This window comes from Hemiscyllium ocellatum, chromosome 15 (assembly GCF_020745735.1).
Source record: "Hemiscyllium ocellatum isolate sHemOce1 chromosome 15, sHemOce1.pat.X.cur, whole genome shotgun sequence".
NCBI lineage: Eukaryota > Metazoa > Chordata > Chondrichthyes > Orectolobiformes > Hemiscylliidae > Hemiscyllium > Hemiscyllium ocellatum.
The window spans coordinates 10224521-10247310 of NC_083415.1; the positions used below are offsets into that span (position 1 = coordinate 10224521).

Genomic DNA, 22790 nt, shown 5'->3' on the forward strand with positions numbered 1-22790 from the left:
AACTGGACACAGTGTTCCAGAAGAGGTCTCACCAATGTCCTGTACAACCTCAACATGACTTGCCAACTCTTGTGTTAGAGACTTTACCATGACAATCAGTGGACTACTTATTTGCCCTGATTCAGGCAGCCATGTTCTGACAGGGAACAGAAGCAAGGGTTTGAATGGCATGTTCCTGTATCCATGTTTGCAATTGTTTAAACTGTTGCTTTAATTTACATCGTGTTACAACACAAATGGAATAAAATTTCAATGCTGAACCTGGGGTCATCACAAGAGTTAAATAATGATTTAATCAAAATACAGAAAGACTCCAATTTTCTTCTTTGACAGACTGAGTTTAACAGAAAATACTGACCAGGTTTCTGTACTTAACATAAATGACAATTTATTAAAAATAAATAAATTCTGATCACAACTAAACAACTATGAACTACCAGCATATAATTTGACGAGTTAAAACAATTTCCCTTTTAAATCTACCGCATACACATGGCTACAGACACATGCAAGCAAAAAAAAATGGAGTTATGGGTAAAGGAAAAAAAACCTGGGAAACATGGTTTAAAAGCATAAAATATTCAGTAGTCCAAAGTATTCAATGAGATGTTTCTCTGCTTCCCAAAGGCTTCTTTGACCTACTTTCTCCAGGTTCTATCACTGCTTTGCGCAGAGAGATTGGTACACTCATGTAAAGTCTCTACAGTAACTGCTGGGAGAAAATAACTGGCTTCCTTCAGGATTTTCACTGCAGAAAGAAAGAGTGAGAAAGAGACGCACACACACAACACACCTGGTCAGTAATCTGTTGCCAGCTGAATCTCACTCTGCACACACAACTTGATGACATGCTGTCTTACCTCTCCCCTCCCATAACTTGAACAAAACAGCAGTGCAAACATAGCTCAAAATGAGTTCCAGTAATGTGTTCTAAAAGTGAAGCAATTGTTAATTTTTAAAACAGTACTTTACCCATTTCAGTCCACAATCTAAAATGCAACATCCATTTTGCAAATATTTGGTCCTCAAAGGGTTGTTTACAATATGGTATGGATGACGATTAAACCCAGGGCTGTTTGAATAACCCCATCCCCCACACAAATGATGCACGCTTCAAATATGGAGCATTGATCTGCAGCCAGTGACCTCCAGCTGTTGGTCTGCAGTTCCAGATGTTGAGGAGTAGGAAGGGAAAGATGTGTTTGGAGCAGAATATTTCTCCATTGCCAAAGTATAGACTCATTCCAACAAAAAGGAAAATGAGAAGTCAGTGAAAAATAGGTCCATAGAATCAATGTAATGAGTGAGAATAATTAACTGTAGCAAACCATTACCTGGATTACTACTGAAAGGAAAAGACAGGAGCAATATGCAGTGCTTTTCAAAACTTCAGGATGACCCAGAGCTCTTTAGAAGTAATGAAGCACTTTCAAAGTAAGTAGTGCAATGTAGAAAATAAGGCAGTCAATTTGAACATTAGTACGGGTTCATAAACAGCAAAATGCACCACCCAGATCATCTGTTTTCATGATGTTTGTTGAAAGATAAATATTGGCCAGGACACTTGCCTTTTTTGAAAGAATCTCAATTTCTCTAATCTCAAGTGTCATTGGACGTGAAACATTAACTCTGATTTCTGTTCACAGATGCTGCCAGACCTGCTGAGTTTTTTCAGCAATTTTTGGTCTTGTTTCTGATTTCCAGCATTCGTAGTTCTTTCTGTTTTTAGTTCAATCTGTCAGGACACTAATTTTTTACATCCATTTGAGTGGTTCAACATCTCATCTGAAATATGATACTTCTATCAGTTGTCATGACAATGGACCATAGTCTGAATGGTTTGTGGTTATATTGAAACTTTAACTTCAATATACATATTTTTCTTTTAAAAAGCACAAACTGAAAGAAGGCTAATGGAATAAGTTTAGTATCTAAAATCTCCCTGTGGATTCCATTGGTTCCACAGTCATATGGAAGTCATATGGAATGTTGCACCCAAACAGTGTCAAAGATAGCAACACTTCAAAGGGAGAGCTGCTGTTCATAACTTGAACTGTGATTTCTTGTAGTCTGTGTTCCTTCCTGCAGACATGGTTTGAGATGAAAGGAAGTCAGCTTTAGGCAAAAGACGTGCTTCTTGTTTATCCTTCCAGGAATACTCAAGAAAGGGGATTAAAAATCAGCTGCAACCATTGGTCCAACGTTTTCACACAGAGGGTGGTGCGTGTATGGAATGAGCTGCCAGAGGAAGCAATGGAGCCTGGTACAATTACAACATTTAAAAATGCATCTGGATGGATATATTAATAGGAAGGGATGTGGGCCAAATGCTGGCAATAGGACTAGATTAATTTAGGATATCTGGTCAGCATGGAAAAGTTGGACAGAAGGGTCTGTTGCCATGCTGTACAACTCTATGACACTATGGTTCTGTGTGCAAGAGAGCTAGAGAGCTGGCGTGCTACATGATGGCTGGTGGTTCAAGTTCCACAATGCTGAAGTATGCTGTAGAGGGGCACAGATATGAACTTTCTGTAGACACCCCTGTATAAACAGCTGATAAAGACATAGTCTCTCTTTGATTGCTGCAAATAAGTGATCAGTCAAGCCTCTGCCAAAGGAAACTGAATAAACTCCTTTTAGCGGACTGCAGAAAGAAGAATCTCCAAACAGCTACTCGTTATAAGGTGAATAGCAGCTGTCTTTTCACTAGGGTGAAGGATTTCATGACGAGCGGGCATATTTTTCATTGAAAGGAGAAACATTTGAAAAAGACATGAGAGGCCATTTGTTTTAACCTGGGAATACTTCGTGTGTGGAATGAACTTCTGGAGGAGGTGGTAGATATGGGTACAGTTGCAACATTTAAAAGACATTTAGATAAGTACATGAATACGAAATGTATGGACCAAGTGCAGCAGGTGACATGACTTTAGTTAGGGATTATGGTCAGCATGGACTGGTTGAACTGAAGGGTCTGTTTCCATGCAGTCTGCCTCTACAACTCTGTAACTGCCAAAGCCAGTGGTATCAGATTTATTCAGCTTAACAGCTGAAATGTTTCACAACTTATTTGTCATGGACAAGCCAAAGACTGATTTACATAATAGTACTTTATTACTTTTATCTTTCAGGTTCTTTCGCGTTACTAATCAGTGTCTCATTATGTTTAATTATCACTTAGTCGTTAATAAATCCACTCTTTTTTCAGTTTGGTTAAATAGGGTTCCTTTTAAAACAAATATATTTGGGCTGGGAGAAGGTATCCAAGAGGGAAAGGATCCTTTTTACAATAACCTTGTTGCAGCCAACCAAGGGAAGGATTAAGGAAAGAAGTGGAGTCAGTTCATCTCTCTTCAACCGGGAACATAACTATTGGGTGGCACCCCATCTAGAATTGGGCTTCATCTATTAGACAATTCAGAGTTCCCACAGTACTGCACAGGGATGTCAAGTATGTATCAATTCTCTGGTTTAAAGTAAATGCCTTAAAGGTTAATCTTTCACACAATATTCAGCATATGCCCAAGAAGATTAGTGTAATGGGCTGGACGGTAACAGCCTGTTGACTCACAGTGGAGTTCCCACAGTAATCTATGTTGCTGGGTGGATGTCCACGCTGTGTAAAAGACTCCACTGGGACAATAAAAATCTTAGCCAGCAGCTTTGTCCAAGTGCTCACTTTCCCAGGCTTCCACCCTCAACACCATCTTCAATTATTGTGCTTCAGTACGAGATACATGAAACTGTCTACAATCCTGCTGAATAGTATGTTTTAGCAACTAAAGGACTTCAAGCAAGGGGGCAATTGAAAAGCAGGGCAAAATTTCCTGTTGTCTGACAACATTAAGTCGTTAACTGGGTCAGGTGAGAATTTAGAGTGGCACCCATTATAGTAGGTCCACTTTCCTTTTTTATGCCCTGATACAGATCCCCAAAGAGGGCAGTGTGGAGCTGGAAAGATGACACTTTTAGCACACACCCTCCCTCCCTCCTTCTGTAAGAAAATAAGAAAAAAGGAACAGGAGTTTACAATACTGTCCACCAGGCCTGCTCTGTGACTCAAGACGAACGTGGCTGGTGGACTCATTTCCATTTTCCAGTCTGCACCCCGATGCTTTGGGTGACATGGTGGCTCAGTGGTGGCTTAACACTGCTGCCTGACAGCACCAGGGATTCTGTTCAATCCCACCCTCTGGCGACAGTCTGTGTGGAGTTTGCACACTCTCCCCTTGTCTGCATGGGTTTCCTCCACCCGCAGTCCAAAGATGTGCAGGTTAGGTGGCTTGGCCATGCTAAATTGCTCATAGTGATGAGAGATGTGCAGGCTTGGTGGATTGGCCACGGGAAATGCAGAGTTATGATGATAGGATGGGATGGGTTGAGTGGTGGGTCTGGATGAGATGCTCTTGAGAGGGTTGCTATGGACCCGATGGGCCGAATGGTCTGCTTTCTTACTGTAGGGATTCTATGATCTTTGATTCCCTGACAGAGCAAAGGCCTGTCTACCTCAGCTTAGTTTAAAGTCCAAACATCCACAACACTTTGAATGACAAAATCTCTCCTCATCTCAGCTCTAGATGATGATGCTGAGGCAGTAACACCACTGAAAGAGACAGAGCCAAGAGGGTGAGGTCCATGAATTTACCCAACCCCTGTGTGAAGCCAATACACTATATGTTTCAGGACATGGGACCCATCATCTTTGTCAGTTTCCTTGTGACAACGTAATGATTGCTGCAGAGATCGGGGAGACAGTAGATTTGGATCTTCCCTTTAACCTTGTACGATCATCTCTCAGTTGTCTCTCCTTCCTTCCATCCTACCTCAGGCCCTCCCTTTTGTTCATTCCTCCCTTTTCCAGTCTTGCTTAAGAACATTTGCATCTCAAAGTAACTTTAAGCATGGCTACTGCTATAGTATACAACCAAAAATAGTTCCCACAGACAGCATTAAGACAATGACCAGATGATGTGCTTGAGAAACACAGGTTGCTCAGGACTTTGGGGGAATCTCCTTATTCTTGGTGAGATTGTACCGTGGGATCTTTACATTCCACAGAAGGCATTCAGCTGGGGCTATGGCATATTTAATCAAATCTCTTCAGAAAGGAGGGATTGGCTGGCTCAGTTGGTTTGTGATGCAGAACAATGATAACACCAGTCAGTTCAATTCCCACACTGGCTGAGGTTATCATAAAGGACTCTCCTTCACAACCTCTCCTCTCACCTGAGTGATGGTAACCGTCAGGTTAAACCACCACCAATCATCTCACTCTAATCCCGATGGTCTGGTAAGACCATAGCGAATTTACCTTTTACCATCTAGAAGATGACAGTGCAGCACTCCCTCATTTCTCATTGTAGATTTATTGCTATGGAGAGACCCATGGTCCTCTGTAGGGTTTCCCCATTCCTTTAGATGTTACAGATGGATTCTATCACAGAGGGTTGACTTGGGCCTGACGCTCCCTGATCACAGACATTATATTGCAGGGCCCTTGATTCTCAAATGACTCCCTTCACCTCACTCCATGGGTCATGCGAGGTTGGTTATCAGAAATCTAATGAGCAGGGTTTGACAGTCAATTAAACACAACCATGTTGTAGATTGAGGGGAGGTCTCAAAGATGTCTCAAAGAATATTTGGTAGCTATCCCAAAGAAATAAAACTCCAAGTGTTGTTCTCAAAAGAAGATCAGAATTTCCAGAGCTAACTTGTACATGTTCTCATATATAAGCTATTAGATTAGATTACTTACAGTGTGGAAACAGGCCCTTCGGCCCAACAAGTCCACACCGACCCGCCGAAGCGCAACCCACCCATACCCCTACATTTACCCCTTACCTAACACCACGGGCAATTTAGCATGGCCAATTCACCTGACCCGCACATCTTTGGACTGTGGGAGGAAACCGGAGCACCCGGAGGAAACCCACGCAGACGCGGGGAGAATGTGCAAACTCCACACAGTCAGTCACCTGAGTCGGGAATTGAACCCAGGTCTCAGGCGCTGTGAGGCAGCAGTGCTAACCACTGTGCCACCGTGCCGCCCACAGTGCCGCTATGTAGCGTCCAAGCTGAGAGTGTGGTACTGGAAAAGCACAGCAGGTCAGGCAGCATCCAAGGAGTGGGAGGATTGATGTTTCAGGTATAAGTCCTTCATCAGAACTTCCTGATGAAGGGTTTATGCCGAAACATCGATTTCTCTCCTCCTCAGATGCTGCCTGACCTGCTGTGCTTTTCCAGCACCATACTCCCAACTCTGATCTCCAACATCCGCCGTCCTCACTTTCTCCTAGTTGATTTCAACCCCACTGCAAAGCCTCTTCCAAGGATGCCTACCCAGAAGAAGTTCTCCTTTTTCTACAATTCCTGATGAGGGGCTTATGCCCAAAATGTCGAGTCTCCTGCTCCTCAGATGCTGCCTGACCTGTTGTGCTTTTTCCAGCATCACAATCTTGACTCTGATCTCCAGCATCGGCTGTCCTCACTTTCTCCTATATAGCCTCCAAGCCCCACATACAATTCAGGTAGACCCTCTGACTGGCTCTCAGGTTGAACTGAAGGTTCTGGTGTTAACATTCCCTCAGTTAAAGGTCTTTGGTAAAGAAGGTGCTTAAAATAGAATTGATGATTCAATCACACAACACTCTGAGTGATAACTAGCTTTTAACTGTAGTTAGTCTCAAATCTCAATTTGACTCATCATCTGCTACTTTTTGGTTTCTAGATTTTGTGTGATTTCATACCAAGAGAGCATGGATTTAATTTTGTCTCCTTTGTACTTAACTTCCTCATCCAGGGTAAAGAGGGCAGATATAGAGACTCCATCAAATCCTTCTACCATTTTAGTGTGCTCAATTAATCAGGTCATTATATTGGGGGTGGGGGCGTGGTGCTCAAAATTGATTGCACTGCTTCTGATAGGGTACAGAACAGAATCTCCAGATCCAGTCCCAGTGGGGCTGTTTGGTTTTGGTTTAGCAGTGAAACCAATCCTTGATAATTTGAGGTTGTACGGTGGTTTCACTTGTTCTGAGTATGATATCATATCTACATTGATGTAGTTTCTTGTCGTGCACTGGCACAGGAGGACAGGAATGAGAGGCTGAGTTGTGGTAATGTCACGAGAATGATAATTCAGGACATTGAGCTGGAGAGATCTGAGTTTGAAATTTAAATTCAATAAAATCTGAAATTCAACAAATCTAACCTAATGGTGATTGCGTAACAACCATCGGTTGTCAGGAAAACTTTATCTGGGTCAGAATGTCCTTTCGAACAGGAAGTCTGCTGTCCTTAACTTGTCTCACCTACATGTGACACAGCAATGTGGTTAATTCTTAATTGCCCTCTGAAATGGCTTGACAAACCACTTAGTTCAAGAGCAATTTGGTTTAGATAACAAATGCTGGCCTAATCAGTCATGCGACTTTAAACAATAAAGGTCACAGAATCAAAGAGTCATACTGCTTGGAAACAGGCCCTTCAATCCAACTTGCCCATGTTGACGAGAAATGCTAAATTACTGTAGTCCCATTTGCCACCATTTGGCTCATATCCCTCTAACTCTTTTCCTTTTCATGTTTCCATCCAGATGACTTTTAAACCTTGTAATTATACCAGCGTTCACCACTTCCTCTGACAGCACGTTCCATTCGTGCACCACCCTCTGCACAAAAACGTTGTCCCTTCGGTCACTTTTAATTCTTTCCCCTCTCGCCCTAAACCTATGTCCTCTAGTTTGGACTTCCCTAGCCTGGAGAAAAGCCGTTGACTATTTACCCTATTCACGACCCTCATGATTTTATAAACCTCTATAAGGTCATCCCTCAGCCTCCGACACTCCAGGGAAAATAGCCCCAGTCTATTCAGCCTCTCCCTTTACTCAAAACCTCCAGTCCTGGCATCATCCTTGTAAATCTTGTTTGAACCTTTTCAAATTTCACAGCCTTCTGCTAGCAGGGTGACCAGAATTGAACACAATACTCCAAAAGTGGCCTAATCAATGTCCCATACAAGTCCCAACATGACATCCCCACTCAATGTATTGACCAATAAAGGTAAGCATACCAAGCATCATCTTCTAAAGTGTGGTGAGAATAAAGAATGAAGGTTTGGAGAGAGCAACTGAGCCAGCAGGTGGTCTGACCCACTTTTGCCAGGGAATCAAAATTACTCTGCTTCTGACTTTCCCAGTCTATCTGGTGGACAGTTCTCACATACCAAAGGCATGTTTCCACCAGCATTTTTTCAGCCTGTTCTCTAAAACAAACTGCTATTCAAAGCAGCAAACAAAAGAGAGCAACTCTGTAATGCAAGTGGCTCAGCAGCCCCACAAAATAAAGGAGCTAGACCTCTGCCCAATGTCTCAGTCACCCTCGGTCACCCTGCATGGAACACAATGCAGCCTTGTTTAAATCCACACTGCATTAGCTCGTGCTCTCTCATCCCTCTCTAACAGAGACTAATTTGCAGCAAAGCTCAGAATATTCATTGAACCTCACTAGTTTCCTTAGCAACTAAGAATCTCAATATAAATTCACCAGTGTGGAGCAGTATGAAGGCAGTGACTGTCATAATCAGACTCTGAATAGGGCTCTTTGCTGTAATACCCTATAAATTATCGTAAATTTAAGCAATAAATTAGCATTGACGATCTATTGCTACACAAAGAGAAACAAATGATAGGATACAGGTCAGTATTGCCAAGTGTTCAGAAATATTCTGTAGACTGGAGGATATTGAGATTCCATTCCTGAACCCTATCACAGGCAAGACAGGAAAAGAGCAAATTTTCTGTCAAGCATTTTGAACACTTCTTTGTAATAATGTTGGGAAAAACAAGGCTGTTTGACTGACAGTCACCAGTGATTGAGTTGTTTATTGTCAGAGTAGATGTACCTAGTGACCCATAGATAAAAGTATGGGTATGGGAAGTTAGTAGGGAGTGGTGTGTTGTCAATTCTGTTGGATGTATTCCTTGAATTTCCATCACATGACCTCGAACTGCTCACTACTGCCCCAGCATGCTGCCATTGGTCAGTTGACATGGCGGAGCTCTCTGTGCGCTGTCTATCCAGCCGAGAAGAAAGCACACATACTTCTGTTTTCTGATTGGTTAATTCTTGACAAGTCAGCCAGACAGGAATTCTTTTCCCCAGAATGTTTTTGTTGACATTAGTGAACAAAAAGTCCAATGGAAATGAAAAATGAATGGACATTATGTATTAACAACAGAATACTTTTCTCTTGATTGCTCACAGTATTGTCCTGGGCAATCCTGGCTGAGTGGCAACCCTAACGGGATGTCATGTGATGAATACTCTGGGAATATGTGTAGTGCGGGTGAGCCTTTTATAGGCCAATGTCTGCAGTGATGTGTGAAGAGGTCAGTTCCAAGCAGGCAGGGACACAGAGTCAGAGTGAGAGGTTGTGAATCACCTTGAACTGCATGGTGGCTCAGCAGTTGGCACAATTGCCTCACAGCATCAGGGACCAGGGTTCGATTCCAGCCCGCACTGAAATACAACACAAAAAAAAATCTGACACTGCATACTGATATACCCTACATTGACACTTTACGTTGATATCCCTACACAGATACACAGTGATAACGCCACTAGGCCATCACCGCCCACCGTTCCCCAATATCAGTGGGCTGGCACATTGGTTAACACTGCTGTCTCTCAAATTGCCAAGGACCAGGGTTCAATTCCACCTTCGGACAACTGTCTGTGTGGAGTTTGCTCATTCTTCGCCCCGTCTGCATGGGTTTCCTTGGGAACTCTGGTTTCCTCCCACAGTCCAAAGATGTGCAGTTTAGGTGGATTGGCCATGCTAAATTGCCCATAGTATTCAGGCATGTTCAGGTGGGTTGGCCATGGGAAATGCAGGGTTACAGGGATATGGTGGGGGGATGGATCTGCATACCTGGAATGATCTTTGATGTGCATTCAATGGGCTGATTGGCTGCTTTCAACACCCCCATTTGGCTTAACAATGCAGAAAAAAAATACAAATATTATGAATTTCAGTGTTAGTGGTGGGTTATTATAGGCAGCACGTCTGCCCCGAGTGTGAATATTGGTGGCTCAGATCCGTTTTGAGCACACAAGCTAGGCTGACACTCCAGTGGAATGCACAATGTCCCGTTAGGGTTACTATTCAGCAGGATTGCCCAGGACAATACTGTGAGCAATCAGGAGAAAGGTATTCTGTTATTAATACATAATGTCCATTCATTTTTCACGTCTTTCTAATGCGATGTTTTTTAATCCACCCTCCTGCCCTGTAAACGATCCCACAACACTATTCAAAGAAGAGGACAGGGCATTTTCCTGGACAGGGCGTTTTCAGGATATTTATTCCTCAGTGAATATCACTTAAAAATATCACTTGTTCATTATCACTTTCTCTTTGGAGCTTGCTTTGCGCAAATTGGGTGCCACTCTTCCTTCATCAGAATATGATGTGAAGGAGCTGGTGTGGACAGAGTTAAAAATCACACCACACCAGGTTATAGTCCAACAGGTTTATTTGGAAGCACTAGCTTTCAGAGCGCTGCTCCTTCATCAGGTGATTGTGGAGAATGAGGCCATAAGACACAGAATTTATAGCAAAAGATTACAATGTCATGCAAGTGAAATGATATATTGAACAAACCTGGATTGTTTTAAGTCTTTCATCTTTTAGAATCGGTTTAAAGTTTCGGTTTATTAATATGTAAATCCCAGAGATTCTTTTAAGTCACCATCCTCAAGATAACGTAAGGTTATCAGAATAACGATCACACTTCAGAACTCTTTAAAAGTTAGGACAGTGATTTGGGATGTCCACAGATTGTGAAAAGGGCTAAATGAAAGCAAGATCCTTATATTTAAAATTAAAATTAAAACATTGATTTGATTTGTGTGTTTGCTTTCCTTGCTATTCTCTCTGCTTCGGGCAGGCTTTCCTACTGAAGGTTTAGTGCTATGACTGAGTCATTCTCCAGTTAGCTTTCTCAAGTGATCACAATGAATATGTGACTCTCGACAGTGTTGGCAGTCAGCAGTCTATCCAATGCGTGTGTGAGTCTTGTAACATGGGGAGACTATTGCAGTGCTGCTACCAGAGAATAGAGTCAAGATTAGAGTGGCGCTGGAAAAGCACAGCAGGTAAGCAGCATCCGATGAGCAGGAAAATTGACGTTTCGGGCAAAAGCCCTTCACCAGGAATGAGGCTGGGAGCCTCAGGTATGGAAAGATAACCCTGAGGCTCCCAGCCTCATTCCTGATGAAGGTCTATTGCCTGAAACATCGATTTTCCTGCTCATCGGATGCTGCCTGACCTGCTGTGCTTTTCCAGCGCCACTCTAATCTTGATTCTAATCTCCAGCATCTGCAGTACCCACTTCCGTCTGCTACCAGAGAATAACTTATCCAGGGCAAGATTTGTTAGACCTGAGCACTAATCAAGTTCATCCTTTTATCATGAGCTTGATGTGATGAAGACAACCACATTGGAATATCGCCCATTTTTGAATTATAATCTGGAACATCTAGTCTCTGTTAGTCAGAGAAGATGAGATCCCTGACCTCCTCCAGAGTGCCCTGGAACATTATGATGCTCAGTAATTCCTGATTGAATGATATTAGTAAGCCTAACTGAGCTTCAGAGGTGGACTACAGGATCCCAAGATGTCTCAATGCCTGGGTACAGAGTTTTACTCATTCACTTTATCCCCAACCCTTGGTTATAAAATGCAACATTTTGAGTGGGGTTCAATGATTTTCTTCTACAATAATAGCATTTGATGTTACACTATGTGGAATGAGAAGAATATCAGAGGATGGGAGACAACGAGATGGTGTTTGAGAAGAATTTCATCTTCATCATCATGACACAGAAAGAAGTACAGACCTCATTGTGACAAATCACAGATCTCCATTTCGATTGTATGAGCAGTGTCTGTATTTACTCGTAACAATGTTGTTTCTGTTTTATCTGTAGGCATCTACTCTTCCCAGAGTGGGTCAGGCATCCCTCCTTAACTCAATGTCTGGACCTTATGCTGATGCATATGATATTCCACCATCCTCTGCTCCTGGAATCCAGCACAGCCAGGTAATGTAAAGAAACCCAACAATCAACAAATATTGGATACACAGCAGGAAAGCATTCATTGCAAACAGCCTATCTCAGCGTTTTGTGCTCTAACGGAACCTCCTCTTGTCCTTTCTTATATAAAACTATCATTGTAACCCTTTATTCCCTTTTCCCTCAGATGTTATGAGGAATAGTCACTCAACCTGAAATGTTAACTCTGATTTCTCTCTACAGATGCTGCCAGACCTGCTGAGCTTTTCCAGCAATTATTGTTTTCATTTCTGCTTTACAGCATTTGTAGTTCCTTTGCTTTTTATTCCCTTATGTGTTTGTCTGGTTTCCCCTTAAATACATCTGTACTATTTGTCTTAACCATTTCCTGTGGTAGCAAGTTCCACACTCTCACTCTTTGGGTGATGGGGTTACTTCTAAATTTCCTATTACATTTCGTAGACTCCCTACATTGTGGAAGCAGGCCATTTGGCCCATCTAGGGCCTGTGAAGAGTATGCCATCCAGCTTATAAAGTGGAGATTCCCCAAATCACGGTGATTCCTCAACTGCCTTTGCAGGTGTTCACTTTTACTGCATATGGATCTATTGGTGATTCCTGATCCCTTCTCCCTTACACAAATGGCTATTCTTTAGATGTGAGCTTTTAGCAGGAATTTGACAATACTACAACACAGTCCTGAACAAGAGGTATCCCTGAAATGTTGACTTCTCCACTTCCTGATGCTACCTGGCCTGCTGTGTTCTTCCAGCCTCCTGCTGGTCTACTTTGGATTCCAGCATCTGAAGTTTTTGTCTGCAACACAGTAGATGCAAATCTTAATTTCAGTCGAATGTACAGAACGTCTAGATAGGACCACTGGATATTGAACAACACAGTCTGTGATTTACGCTCCCAGGCCTGTGACCATTTGTACAGCTAGCTCAGTACAGATTAGAGTCAAAGTCTTCAAATGGTTAAAACTCTGGGACCTTAACGCTCACTGGTATTTCACAAAGTCAAACTAAAGCAAAGGAGAGCTGAATCTCAAAGACAAAGACACAATTGATAAAACTTTGTTTAAGAAACAGTTTTAAATTTATGGAAATTTTTGCCAATTACTGTTTGAATCTACATCTCAATACTTAGGAACAGATTTTAGATCTCAGAGCTCACCCTCACGCACGGATAATTTATGCACATTTTTTAACTCCACAGTTTTCAGAGTCTGTTTTCAGTCAGTTGCTGGCAGCAATATCTGTGCTGGTCAGAGGTTCTCAATTTTTTTTCAAAATGTGGCCCACACTTGTTCCATTCTTTGTGATGAGGAACTGAGTAGGAGTCAGGAGGCTCCAGGAAGAATGCAGGTGAAACAAGGCAGAGAGCAGTCCTGGAGGAGGCAAAAGACACCTGATCACTCAATGTACTTGGTGGGGAAGGGAAGGGAGACAAGAAACGGAATTTGGCAACGTTGCTTGTTCCATAGACCATCTGTTCCAGCACTGAGAGAGTCAGGGGTTCAAGTATCACCAAAACCTCTCAGATGTGAATTGATTCATACAGTATGGAAACAGACCCTTCGGTCCAACCAGTCCATGCTGAACATAATCTTAAACTAAACTAGTCCCACCTGCCTCCTGGCCCTTGTCCCTCCAAAACTTTCCTATTCACCTACAAATCTACGTGTCCTCTAAACATTGTAATTGTACTGAAATCCACGACTTCCCCAGGAAGCTTATTCCACACGCAAAACATCCTCTTTGTAAATACTTCGCCCCTCATGGCTTGTATTAAATATCTCTAGTCTCACCTTAAAAGAAAATGTCTTGAAATCCCCCATCCTAGTGTAAAGGCACCTACCATTAACCCTATCTATACCCCTCGTGAATTTATAAACCTCTGTAAAGTCACCTCTCAACCTCTTATGCTCCAGTGAAAGAAGTCCCATTATAAAATTTGGTCCTACATGTGGATGGGTTGGTGGTGGCAGGAGGGGCAAGCTGTGAGATTGGAAAGGGGTAACTCCAGACAATGGTAGGGAAACTGAGGCAGTCAAGTTAGAGAGAGGCTGGCGAACTGAAGGCAATTGGGAGAGATCACTCAGGATGGGGGTAACTGGCAAGGATAATTGAGGGCAGTGACGAGGAATAACTGGTGGAACGGGGATAGGGACAATCCAGGACGGGCAGAGGAGCAGCTGAATGTGGGGGAGAGGCCAGGTGACAGGCTGTAGGCAAGAGGTTAATATAGTTTGGGAAAAGGGTAAATGAAGGAAGGATCGAGGACAACTGAAGATGAGAGAGAGATGTTTGTTGAGAAGTGAGAGGATCCTTATCAGTAACTAATAGTGACCCACCAAGATTATGTTGAGAACTCCCTGGATAACGAATATTAATGTAATAGACTGATGGTCTGTGTAGATCATAGATGTAACACCATTATCCCTCATAGAATCCCTACAGTGTGGAAGCAGGCCATTTGGCACAACAAGACCACACTGACCCTCTGAAGAGAAGCCCTCCCAGACCCATTCCCCTAACCTATTACTCTACATTTACCCTGGACTAATACACCTAACCTAAACATCCCTGAACACTATGGGCAATTCAGCATAGCTAATTTACCTGGCCTGCATATCTTTGGATTAGGGGAGGAAACCCACACAGACACGGGGAGAACGTGCAAACTCCACACAGACAGTCACCCAAGGCTGTGATGCTGTGAGGCAACAGTGCTAACCACTAAGCCGCCATGCCATCCTTAAATAGCCTACCCACAAGCAGTAGCAATCTTATAATCTATAGGCCCTATAACAGCTCTCAGAATGATATTACATTAAAGTAAGTGTGGCTGTTCCTGAGTTAAGGTCACTTAAGGGTAGTGTGGGGGTCATTCACATATCTGACTCTTCCAGTTAGAAAAGCACATTCTTTATACTGGCATTGTCTAAGGACATTCAACTACAAGCAAAACAACAACTTATATTTATATAGCAGCTCTAATGTAATAATACAGCCCAAGCTACTGCATGGAGCACTGTCAGGGAAAACTCGATACTCAACCACATAAAGATACATATGGGGAAGTTGGTAAGAAGGTTGGTCAGATTTTAAGGATTGTCTTAGAAGAAAAGACAAAGATAGACAGATCTGGGGTTGGGGATAGGTGGTGTTGGGAGGAGAGATTCCAGGGGTTGAGGTATTAAGGATGTTCAAGGGGTCAGATTTAGATGAACAGAGACCTCGACAAAGATTTTGGCAATGGAGCAGGTGACAGACATAGTGAAGCGTGAGACCATGGAGAAACTTGAAAACATGGATGAGAATTTTAAAATCAAGACATCACTTTGCCAGTGGTGAGTGTAAGTCAGTGAGCACCAAGGTGATGGGGGAATGAGTTTTAGGAAGGACAAAGTTGGAGGAGGACCTCTGCTGTATAAATTATACTGCAACAGCATTGGTGAGTTACGTTATAAGGACAACACCCTGGACCCCCACAACCCCTACAGAGAATTCTCAGCTCTGTTTCAACACGATGTTACAGAATAATGGGGGATGCTGAATAAATCAGAAACAAAGCAGAAATTGTTGGGAAAACTCAGCAGGTCTGGCAGCATCTGTGGAGAGAAAGAAGAGTTAATATTTCGGGTACAGAAAGTTCAGAAGAAAGGTCACTGGCTCTGAAACATTCCCTTTGATTTCTCTCTGCAGATACTGCCAGATCTGCTGAGTTTATTCCAGCAATTTTTGTTTCTGCTTCTGATTTCCAGCATTTGCAGTTTTTTTGGGTTTTTTTGGCTCAATAAACATGACACTGGCAGTGTCCAGAAACAAACCTATATTTGAATAAAATTGTGAAGTTAAGTCAGCCATCCTCGGAAAATGCAGAATTATTTCTAAGGTGGTGTACAGTAATTGCTATAATATTTTAGTCTGTATTGCCCCCTGCTGGAAATGTCTGTTATAGACTCAGAGTAAGGGCTCAGCAGTGACTCCCTTGTTCCCATTCTCAGATCTGCTTTTAGATTAGATTACGTACAGTGTGGAAACAGGCCCTTCGGCCCAACAAGTCCACACCGACCCGCCGAAGCGCAACCCACCCATACCCCCACATTTACCCCTTACCTAACACTACGGGCAATTTAGTATGGCCAATTCACCTGACCCGCACATCTTTGGACTGTGGGAGGAAACCGGAGGAAATCCACGCAGACACAGGGAGAACGTGCAAACTCCACACAGTCAGTCGCCCGAGTCGGGAATTGAACCCGGGTCTCAGGTGCTGTGAGGTAGCAGTGCTAACCACTGTGCCACTGTGCTGCCTGGGTAGTTCAGCGCCCAGTTGGTGTGCACAAAAAACATTCTTTCTGTAGCTAGAAAAAGTGAGAACATTCTGCAAGAAAGGCTTGTTTTCACCACTTTGTCAAATGACAGCACTTTACAAATATATTTTCCACTAGATGTATGGCAGCCCTGGACCAGCAAGGAAGTTCTCAATGTTCCAAACTGAAGCAGAGAAGTCTCTAATCCAGCAGCTGTACGACATTCCACTGAGCCTTGAGACGCCCAGAGCTGCAGTCCCACAGCAGGTAAAAGAACAGCTTTTTCGTGTATCCCATCTGACACAAATTTCCAAAAAGCGCCTCACTTGGACTATTTCAGTGAAGGAATGAGAGCTTACACAACTTCAAGATGTTTCAAGGCAACAAGAAATACTTTTGATGTGCTTCTTCATGCCAAAAGTGCCAGCAAATTTGTATGGCATTACCCCACAGGCAGCAAAGGTCAAGATCATAACCAGATTGTCTGTGATAATGTTGTTGGCAAAGACACTGGGGAGAGCTACCTCTTCTCTGAGCAGTGAGCATGACATCTGAGCTGCCTAATGTGCAGAATATGACAGTGCAAGTTAAATCATCAGGATGGATTTTGGTTCAAATCTCTGGCTTGGGGCTTAGGTCCCATTGGCTGAGTCCATTCTAAATTAGTAGAGGACTTGGAACACAGTGGCAGGATTGGACAGAGTCAGTGTGGATTTACAAGAGAAAACGTGCTTGGCAAATCTACTGAGCTTTTTTGAAGTTGTAACGAGTAGAATTGATAAGGGGGAATCAACAGATAGTTTAGTTAGGCTTTCAGGAGGCTTTCAATAAGATTCCGATAAGCAATTAGCATGTAAAATTAAAGTGCGTAGGATTGGGGGGCTAGTCTACTGATATGGTGTCAGCAGGAAATAAAAGGTAGGAATAAACTGGTCATTTTCTGAGTGGCAGTCAGTGACTAGTGGGGTAACACAAGGATCAGTGCTTGGTCACTAACTATTCACAATATATATTAATGATTTAGATGAGGAAACTACATGTCACGTTTCAAAATTTGCAGATGACACAAAACTAGCTTGGGAGGGTGAACTGTGAGGAGGATGCAAAGATGCTTCAGTTTGATTTGGACAAATTGAGTGAGTGGCCAAAAGCATGGCAGTTTCAGTGTAATGTGGGCAAATGTGAGGTTATCCACTTTGGCAGCAACATCAAGAAGACAGATTACTAGTATGTAACTTAGCTCACTGAACTTTAAGGTTTGTTTTCAGACGTTTTGTTATCATGACTAGGTAACATCATCAGTGAGAGTCTCTGGTGTGGAAACTAGTGATAATGGGTCATGTCTTTTGATGAGAAAGTGAGGACTGCAGATGCTGGAGATCTGAGCTGAAAATGTGTTGCTGGAAAAGTGCAGCAGGTCAGGCAGCATCCAAAGAGCAGGAGAATCGACATTTCGGGCATGAGCCCTTCTTCAGGAATGATTCCTGAAGAAGGGCTCATGCCCGAAACGTCAATTCTCTTGCTCATTGGATGCTGCCTGACCTGCTGCGCTTTTCCAGCAACATATTTTCAGCTCGTGTCTTTTGATGACCAGTTGGTGTTCATGTATCCTGCTGGTTTGTCTGATGTAGTTTTTTTTACAGTTCTTGCATGCTATCTTGTAAATGCCCATTAGTTTTGCTGGTAGTATCTTATGGATCCTTCAGGTTCATTAGTTGCTGTTTAAGTGCGTTGGTAGGTTTGTGGACTAGCATGCTTGGGAAAAGGGAAAGTGCAATGAGACCCATGTGTCTTTGCACACCTGTCACTGAAAGTAAGCATGGAGGTGCAGCAGGCAGTGAAGAAGGTAAATCCTATGTTGGCTTTCATTGTGAGAGGATTTGAGTGCAGGAGCAGGGATTATTTGCTCCAGTTGCACAGAGCCTTAGTGTGACCACAACTGGAGTATTGTGTGCAGAATTGTTAGCCTTATCCAAGGAAAACAAATTTCTGCCTATGGAGGGAGTGCGACACAAGTTTACTGAGCTGATTCCTGGGATGGCAGGACTGACAAATGAAGAGAAATTGCATCAGTTAGGGCTACATTTACTAGAGTTTAGAAGAAGGAGGGGAGGGGGGGGGTGATCGCTTAGAAATCTATAAAATTTTAATAGGACAAGACAGGATAAACACAGGAAGAAGTTCCTGATGATCAGGGAGTCCAGAACCAGGGGTCTCATTTTAAGAATACAGGGTAGGTTATTTAGGAATGAGACGAGAAGAAATTCCTACAGCCAGAGAATGTTGAGCCTGTGGACGTCTCACCACAAAAGGTGTTTGAAGCCAAAACATTGAATGTTTCAAAGGAGTTAGATACAGTTCTTAGGGCTAAAGGGATCAAGGAGAAAGCAGGAACAGGGTACTGAATTGGATGATCAGCCATGATTATATTAAAAGTCAGAGCAGGCTTGAAGGGCTGAATGGCCTCCTCCTGCTTCTATTTTTGATTTCTATGTTGTCAATAAGCCCCAAGCAATTACTCATTTAGAATAAAATATGTTGTGCAAGCTGTAAAATCTAATAATGAGACAGAAAGTGTTGGGGATATTCAACAGGGTCTGTAAGAATCTGAGGAGAAAGACAGTCAATGGTTTAAGTTGACAGCAGTTTTTGTTATTGCTAGGGAGTGCAGGTGGAGATGCTCTCAGCAATTCATGTATGAGGTAGACATCGCTGGCCGGATATTTCCTCATGAGGAATATCCAAATTAGATGTCCTATAATTTGGCATGAACTAGGAACGGGACTCAGCCTGAACTGATGCAGTTTATAAGACTGTGGTGCATCTGCTTGTGGGTCTCAATCCCACCTTCCTATCTGCCTCTCAAATGACATGAGTCCAGAATGCAGGGGTCCCTGAGATTGATTGGAAATGAGTCAAAGAGTGTGGTGCTGGAAAGGCACAGCCGGTCAGGCAGCATCCAAGGAGCAGGAGAATTGACGTTTAAAACATAAACTTTTCATCAGGAACGAGGAATGAAATTATGCTCAAAACGTTGATTCACTTGCTCCTCTGATGTTGCCTGACTGGCCATGCTTTTTCAGCACCACACTCTTCGACTCTGTTCTCCAGCATCTGCAGTCCTCACTTTCTCCTGGAAATGAGGAGTCGTTGGTGCTCTGGTTTCTCTCAAGGCTGTGAGGAACTGGGGCCAATTAATATCGACCACGACCCCAAGGAAGATTGGTTAATTTAGCATAGAATGGGATCTTGAACTTGGTCTTGCAAGAACTTCCTTGTGGGATTTACTTCAGAAGGTATGCCTCAAAGTGAAGGGACCATCCTTTAGAGCTAAGGGGGAATTCCTTCAGCCAGTTAATCTGTGGAACTCATTGCCATAGAGGACTGTGGAGGTAAAGCCATTGAATGTATTTAAAACATAGATGGTTTTTGGAAAAATCTAGCACATGTGGTAGTGTCTGTGGAAAGAAATCAGTTAACATCTCGGCTCAAGTGACATTTCTTCATAACCTTCAAAACGTCTTCAGTTCTGAAGAAGGGTCACTGGTCCCGAAACGTTAACTTTAATTTGATTTAAGCTTTATTGTCAGGTGTGCTTAAGTACTCAGGCGACTGACTGTGTGGAGTTTGCACGGGTTTGCAAACCCGTGTCTGCGTGGGTTTCCTCCGGGTGCTCCGGTTTCCTCCCACAGTCCAAAGATGTGCAGGTCAGGTGAATTGGCCATGCTAAATTGCCCGTAGTGTTGGGTAAGGGGTAAATGTAGGGGTATGGGTGGGTTGCGCTTCGGCGGGTTGGTGTGGACTCGTTGGGCCGAAGGGCCTGTTTCCACACTGTAAGTAATCTAATCTAATCTAATCAACTCTACATAAACTGAAAAGTGTATAATGTCGCCACACACGGCACTACCTTATGTACAAAACTTAGCTAGAGTAGTAACATGCAGAAACAAAGTTAAAAGTAAAGCATTATGGTTGTTCTTGGTACAAGTGGAAAAATAAAGAAATAAAGATTTCTCTCCACAGATGCTGTCTGATCTGCTGAGTTTTTCCAGCAATATCTGTTTTTGTTTCATGCAGCTTTTTTTTAAACACAAGGGGATTAAGGATTGCAGGGATTGGGGTTGAAAGCTATTCAGCCATGATCAAAATGGCACAGCAGACTCGATGGGCAGAATGGTCTAATTTTGCTCCTGTATCTCACGGTCCTGCGCGTGTGGTTGGTTTTGCAGGTGTACGATGTTCCTCCCAGTGTATGCAGAGATGGGCCGAATAGAGAGAGCAACTACGACATCCCGGTGTCTTACGGAGGCGATCCCCAGAGGTTGTCGGTCGGGCCGCATTGCACCCTGCCCGCTCCCCGCAAACTCAGCTGGGACCCAGCGGACGCCAGCCGGGCTGCCAAAGCCGAGCTGTACGACGTGCCGCTCCCCAGGGACGGAGCCGCCGTGCCCAGGAAAGCCCTGTACGATGTTCCTCCCACCACGGGCGGCGCTGGAGGCTGGGGTTCGCCTCAGCACGGCACGCTGCCGGCCAGGCTGCAACATCCGGGCACTGCCCGCCAGGCGCTGTACGACGTACCCCCGGCGGCAGCGGCGGCGGCGCAGCGCTCCCTTTATGACGTACCCCCAGCCCCGGCGGCGCGCGAGTGGGCCGACTCCAACCGCCGCCTGTCGAAGTTTCCAGAAGTCTACGACGTCCCGGTGGGCGCCGCCAGGCTCGGCCCGGACGCCGCGCATCACAACGTTTACGACCTGCCCAGGCTCTGCCCCGGAGGCGCCAGGAGCCCCGCGGAGCCCGTCTACGATGTGCCCCCGCAGGTGTCCAGGGACGGGCAGGCCTCCCGGGTGGAGAAGGAGCCCGGAGCCCAGCCCCGGCCCGAGCCCGGCCCCGCGGTGCCCGACACCGCCCGGGAGATCACCCTGGACGTGGAGATGGCCGTCGGCCGCTTGGTGCAGCTGCAGCAGCAGGTCGCCGACTCGGTGGGCAGCATCATGGTGTTCGTCAGCAGCCGGTGGAGGCAGCTGTCCTTGCTGGAAGAGAACCTCGGCCAGATCCGCTCGGCGGCCGGGCAGGTGATGAAGTCGCTGGGCGCCCTCATGGACTTCGTGAGGGGGGTGAAAGTCAACGCCGCCCGCCTGACGGATGGCAACCTCCAGAACCGGCTGTACAAGCAGCTCCTGATCCTGGAGGACTCCTACCAGATCATGGTGGAGACCTGCCAGGCACTGGGCACCTCGGACTGGTCCCTCGATGTCCTGGTGGTGAGCGACCCTCAAGCCAACCCTGACGACCTTGACCGCTTCATCATGGTGACCCGGACCGTCCCAGACGATGTGAAGCGACTTGCGTCCATTATAATTGCCAACAGCAAGCTTCTCTTCAACCAGGTGGCAGCGAGGAAGGAAAGTCAGTGTCAGCAGCCATCCCCTTCCACGCCGGGCAAACCCCAGCCCACCAGTGACCACCAGCCTCGTCCGCAGAGGAAGAGCAACGGGCTCTCTATTAAACATAAAGCCCCACTGCCAACGCCTCCAAGGAAAGAACACAATTCAAAACCAAGCAACCTGCCAATCGCCAAGCAGACTCACATAGAAGACTGCGATTACGTCCAGTTACAGGTGAGTCAATGAACGGCAAGTGCCACAGTCTCACATAACATTTAAAATCAGTCCCGGAGCAAACACCACTTTTGTGCTGCGAGCGCTATTTGTTAGTGGAGGGCATATAGTGCCCACCTCTGCTGACAGAGCCTCCACGCTCACTGGGGTCCCCCTTTGATAATCACCCATCCTGTGGTATCTCTGTTAAACTGTAAATCCTGAATACTGTACAGCAGACACCATGAGCCCACACTCTCTGCACACACTACACCCCCTGGCAGTTTCTCCCACTGCCGTTACTGAACTGTGATCAAACTGTGCTAGCACTGATTTGTGCCTGCATAGTTGCTCACCTCTTTCTTCAGAATGCTCTGTTAGATCCTGTTTCACTTCTCTGCTGCCCGATTCACTTTCTTTCTCCAGAACCTTTGGAACATAAGAATGGAGGTTGGCAATTTAGCCCCTCAACTCTGCTTTATTATTCTAGATTGTGGCTAATCTTTTGTCTCAAAACCATTTTCTGCACTTTCCTCTAATCGTTAGATTTATGGATGTTAATGAAATCAATCTGTACTTTAAATGTGCTCATTGACCAAGCTTTCACAGGTCTTGGGCAGAGAATTCCAAAACTACTGGCTGCAGAAATTCCTCCTCTGTCCTAGGTGGCCCTACCCTTACTCTGAGACTGTGCTCCTGGTTCTAGACTCCCCCAGCCAGGGGAAGCATCTGTCTGCATCTATCCTGTCTATTTTATTATGAATTTTTAAAGTTAATATTTGATCACT

At 44.3% G+C, this 22790-nt stretch overlaps 1 protein-coding gene across 2 annotated transcripts in view; it reads left to right on the plus strand.

Moving 5' to 3' along the window:
- The window catches only part of cass4 (Cas scaffold protein family member 4), a 106933-nt gene that overhangs the window by 76554 nt on the left and 7589 nt on the right, over positions 1-22790 (plus strand). For both annotated transcript variants that reach the window (XM_060836273.1, XM_060836272.1), the window contains exons 3-5: positions 11998-12111; positions 16544-16672; positions 20635-22023. In XM_060836273.1, the coding sequence (XP_060692256.1) occupies positions 11998-12111; positions 16544-16672; positions 20635-22023 (1632 nt within the window). The remainder of the gene's footprint in view (positions 1-11997; positions 12112-16543; positions 16673-20634; positions 22024-22790) is intronic.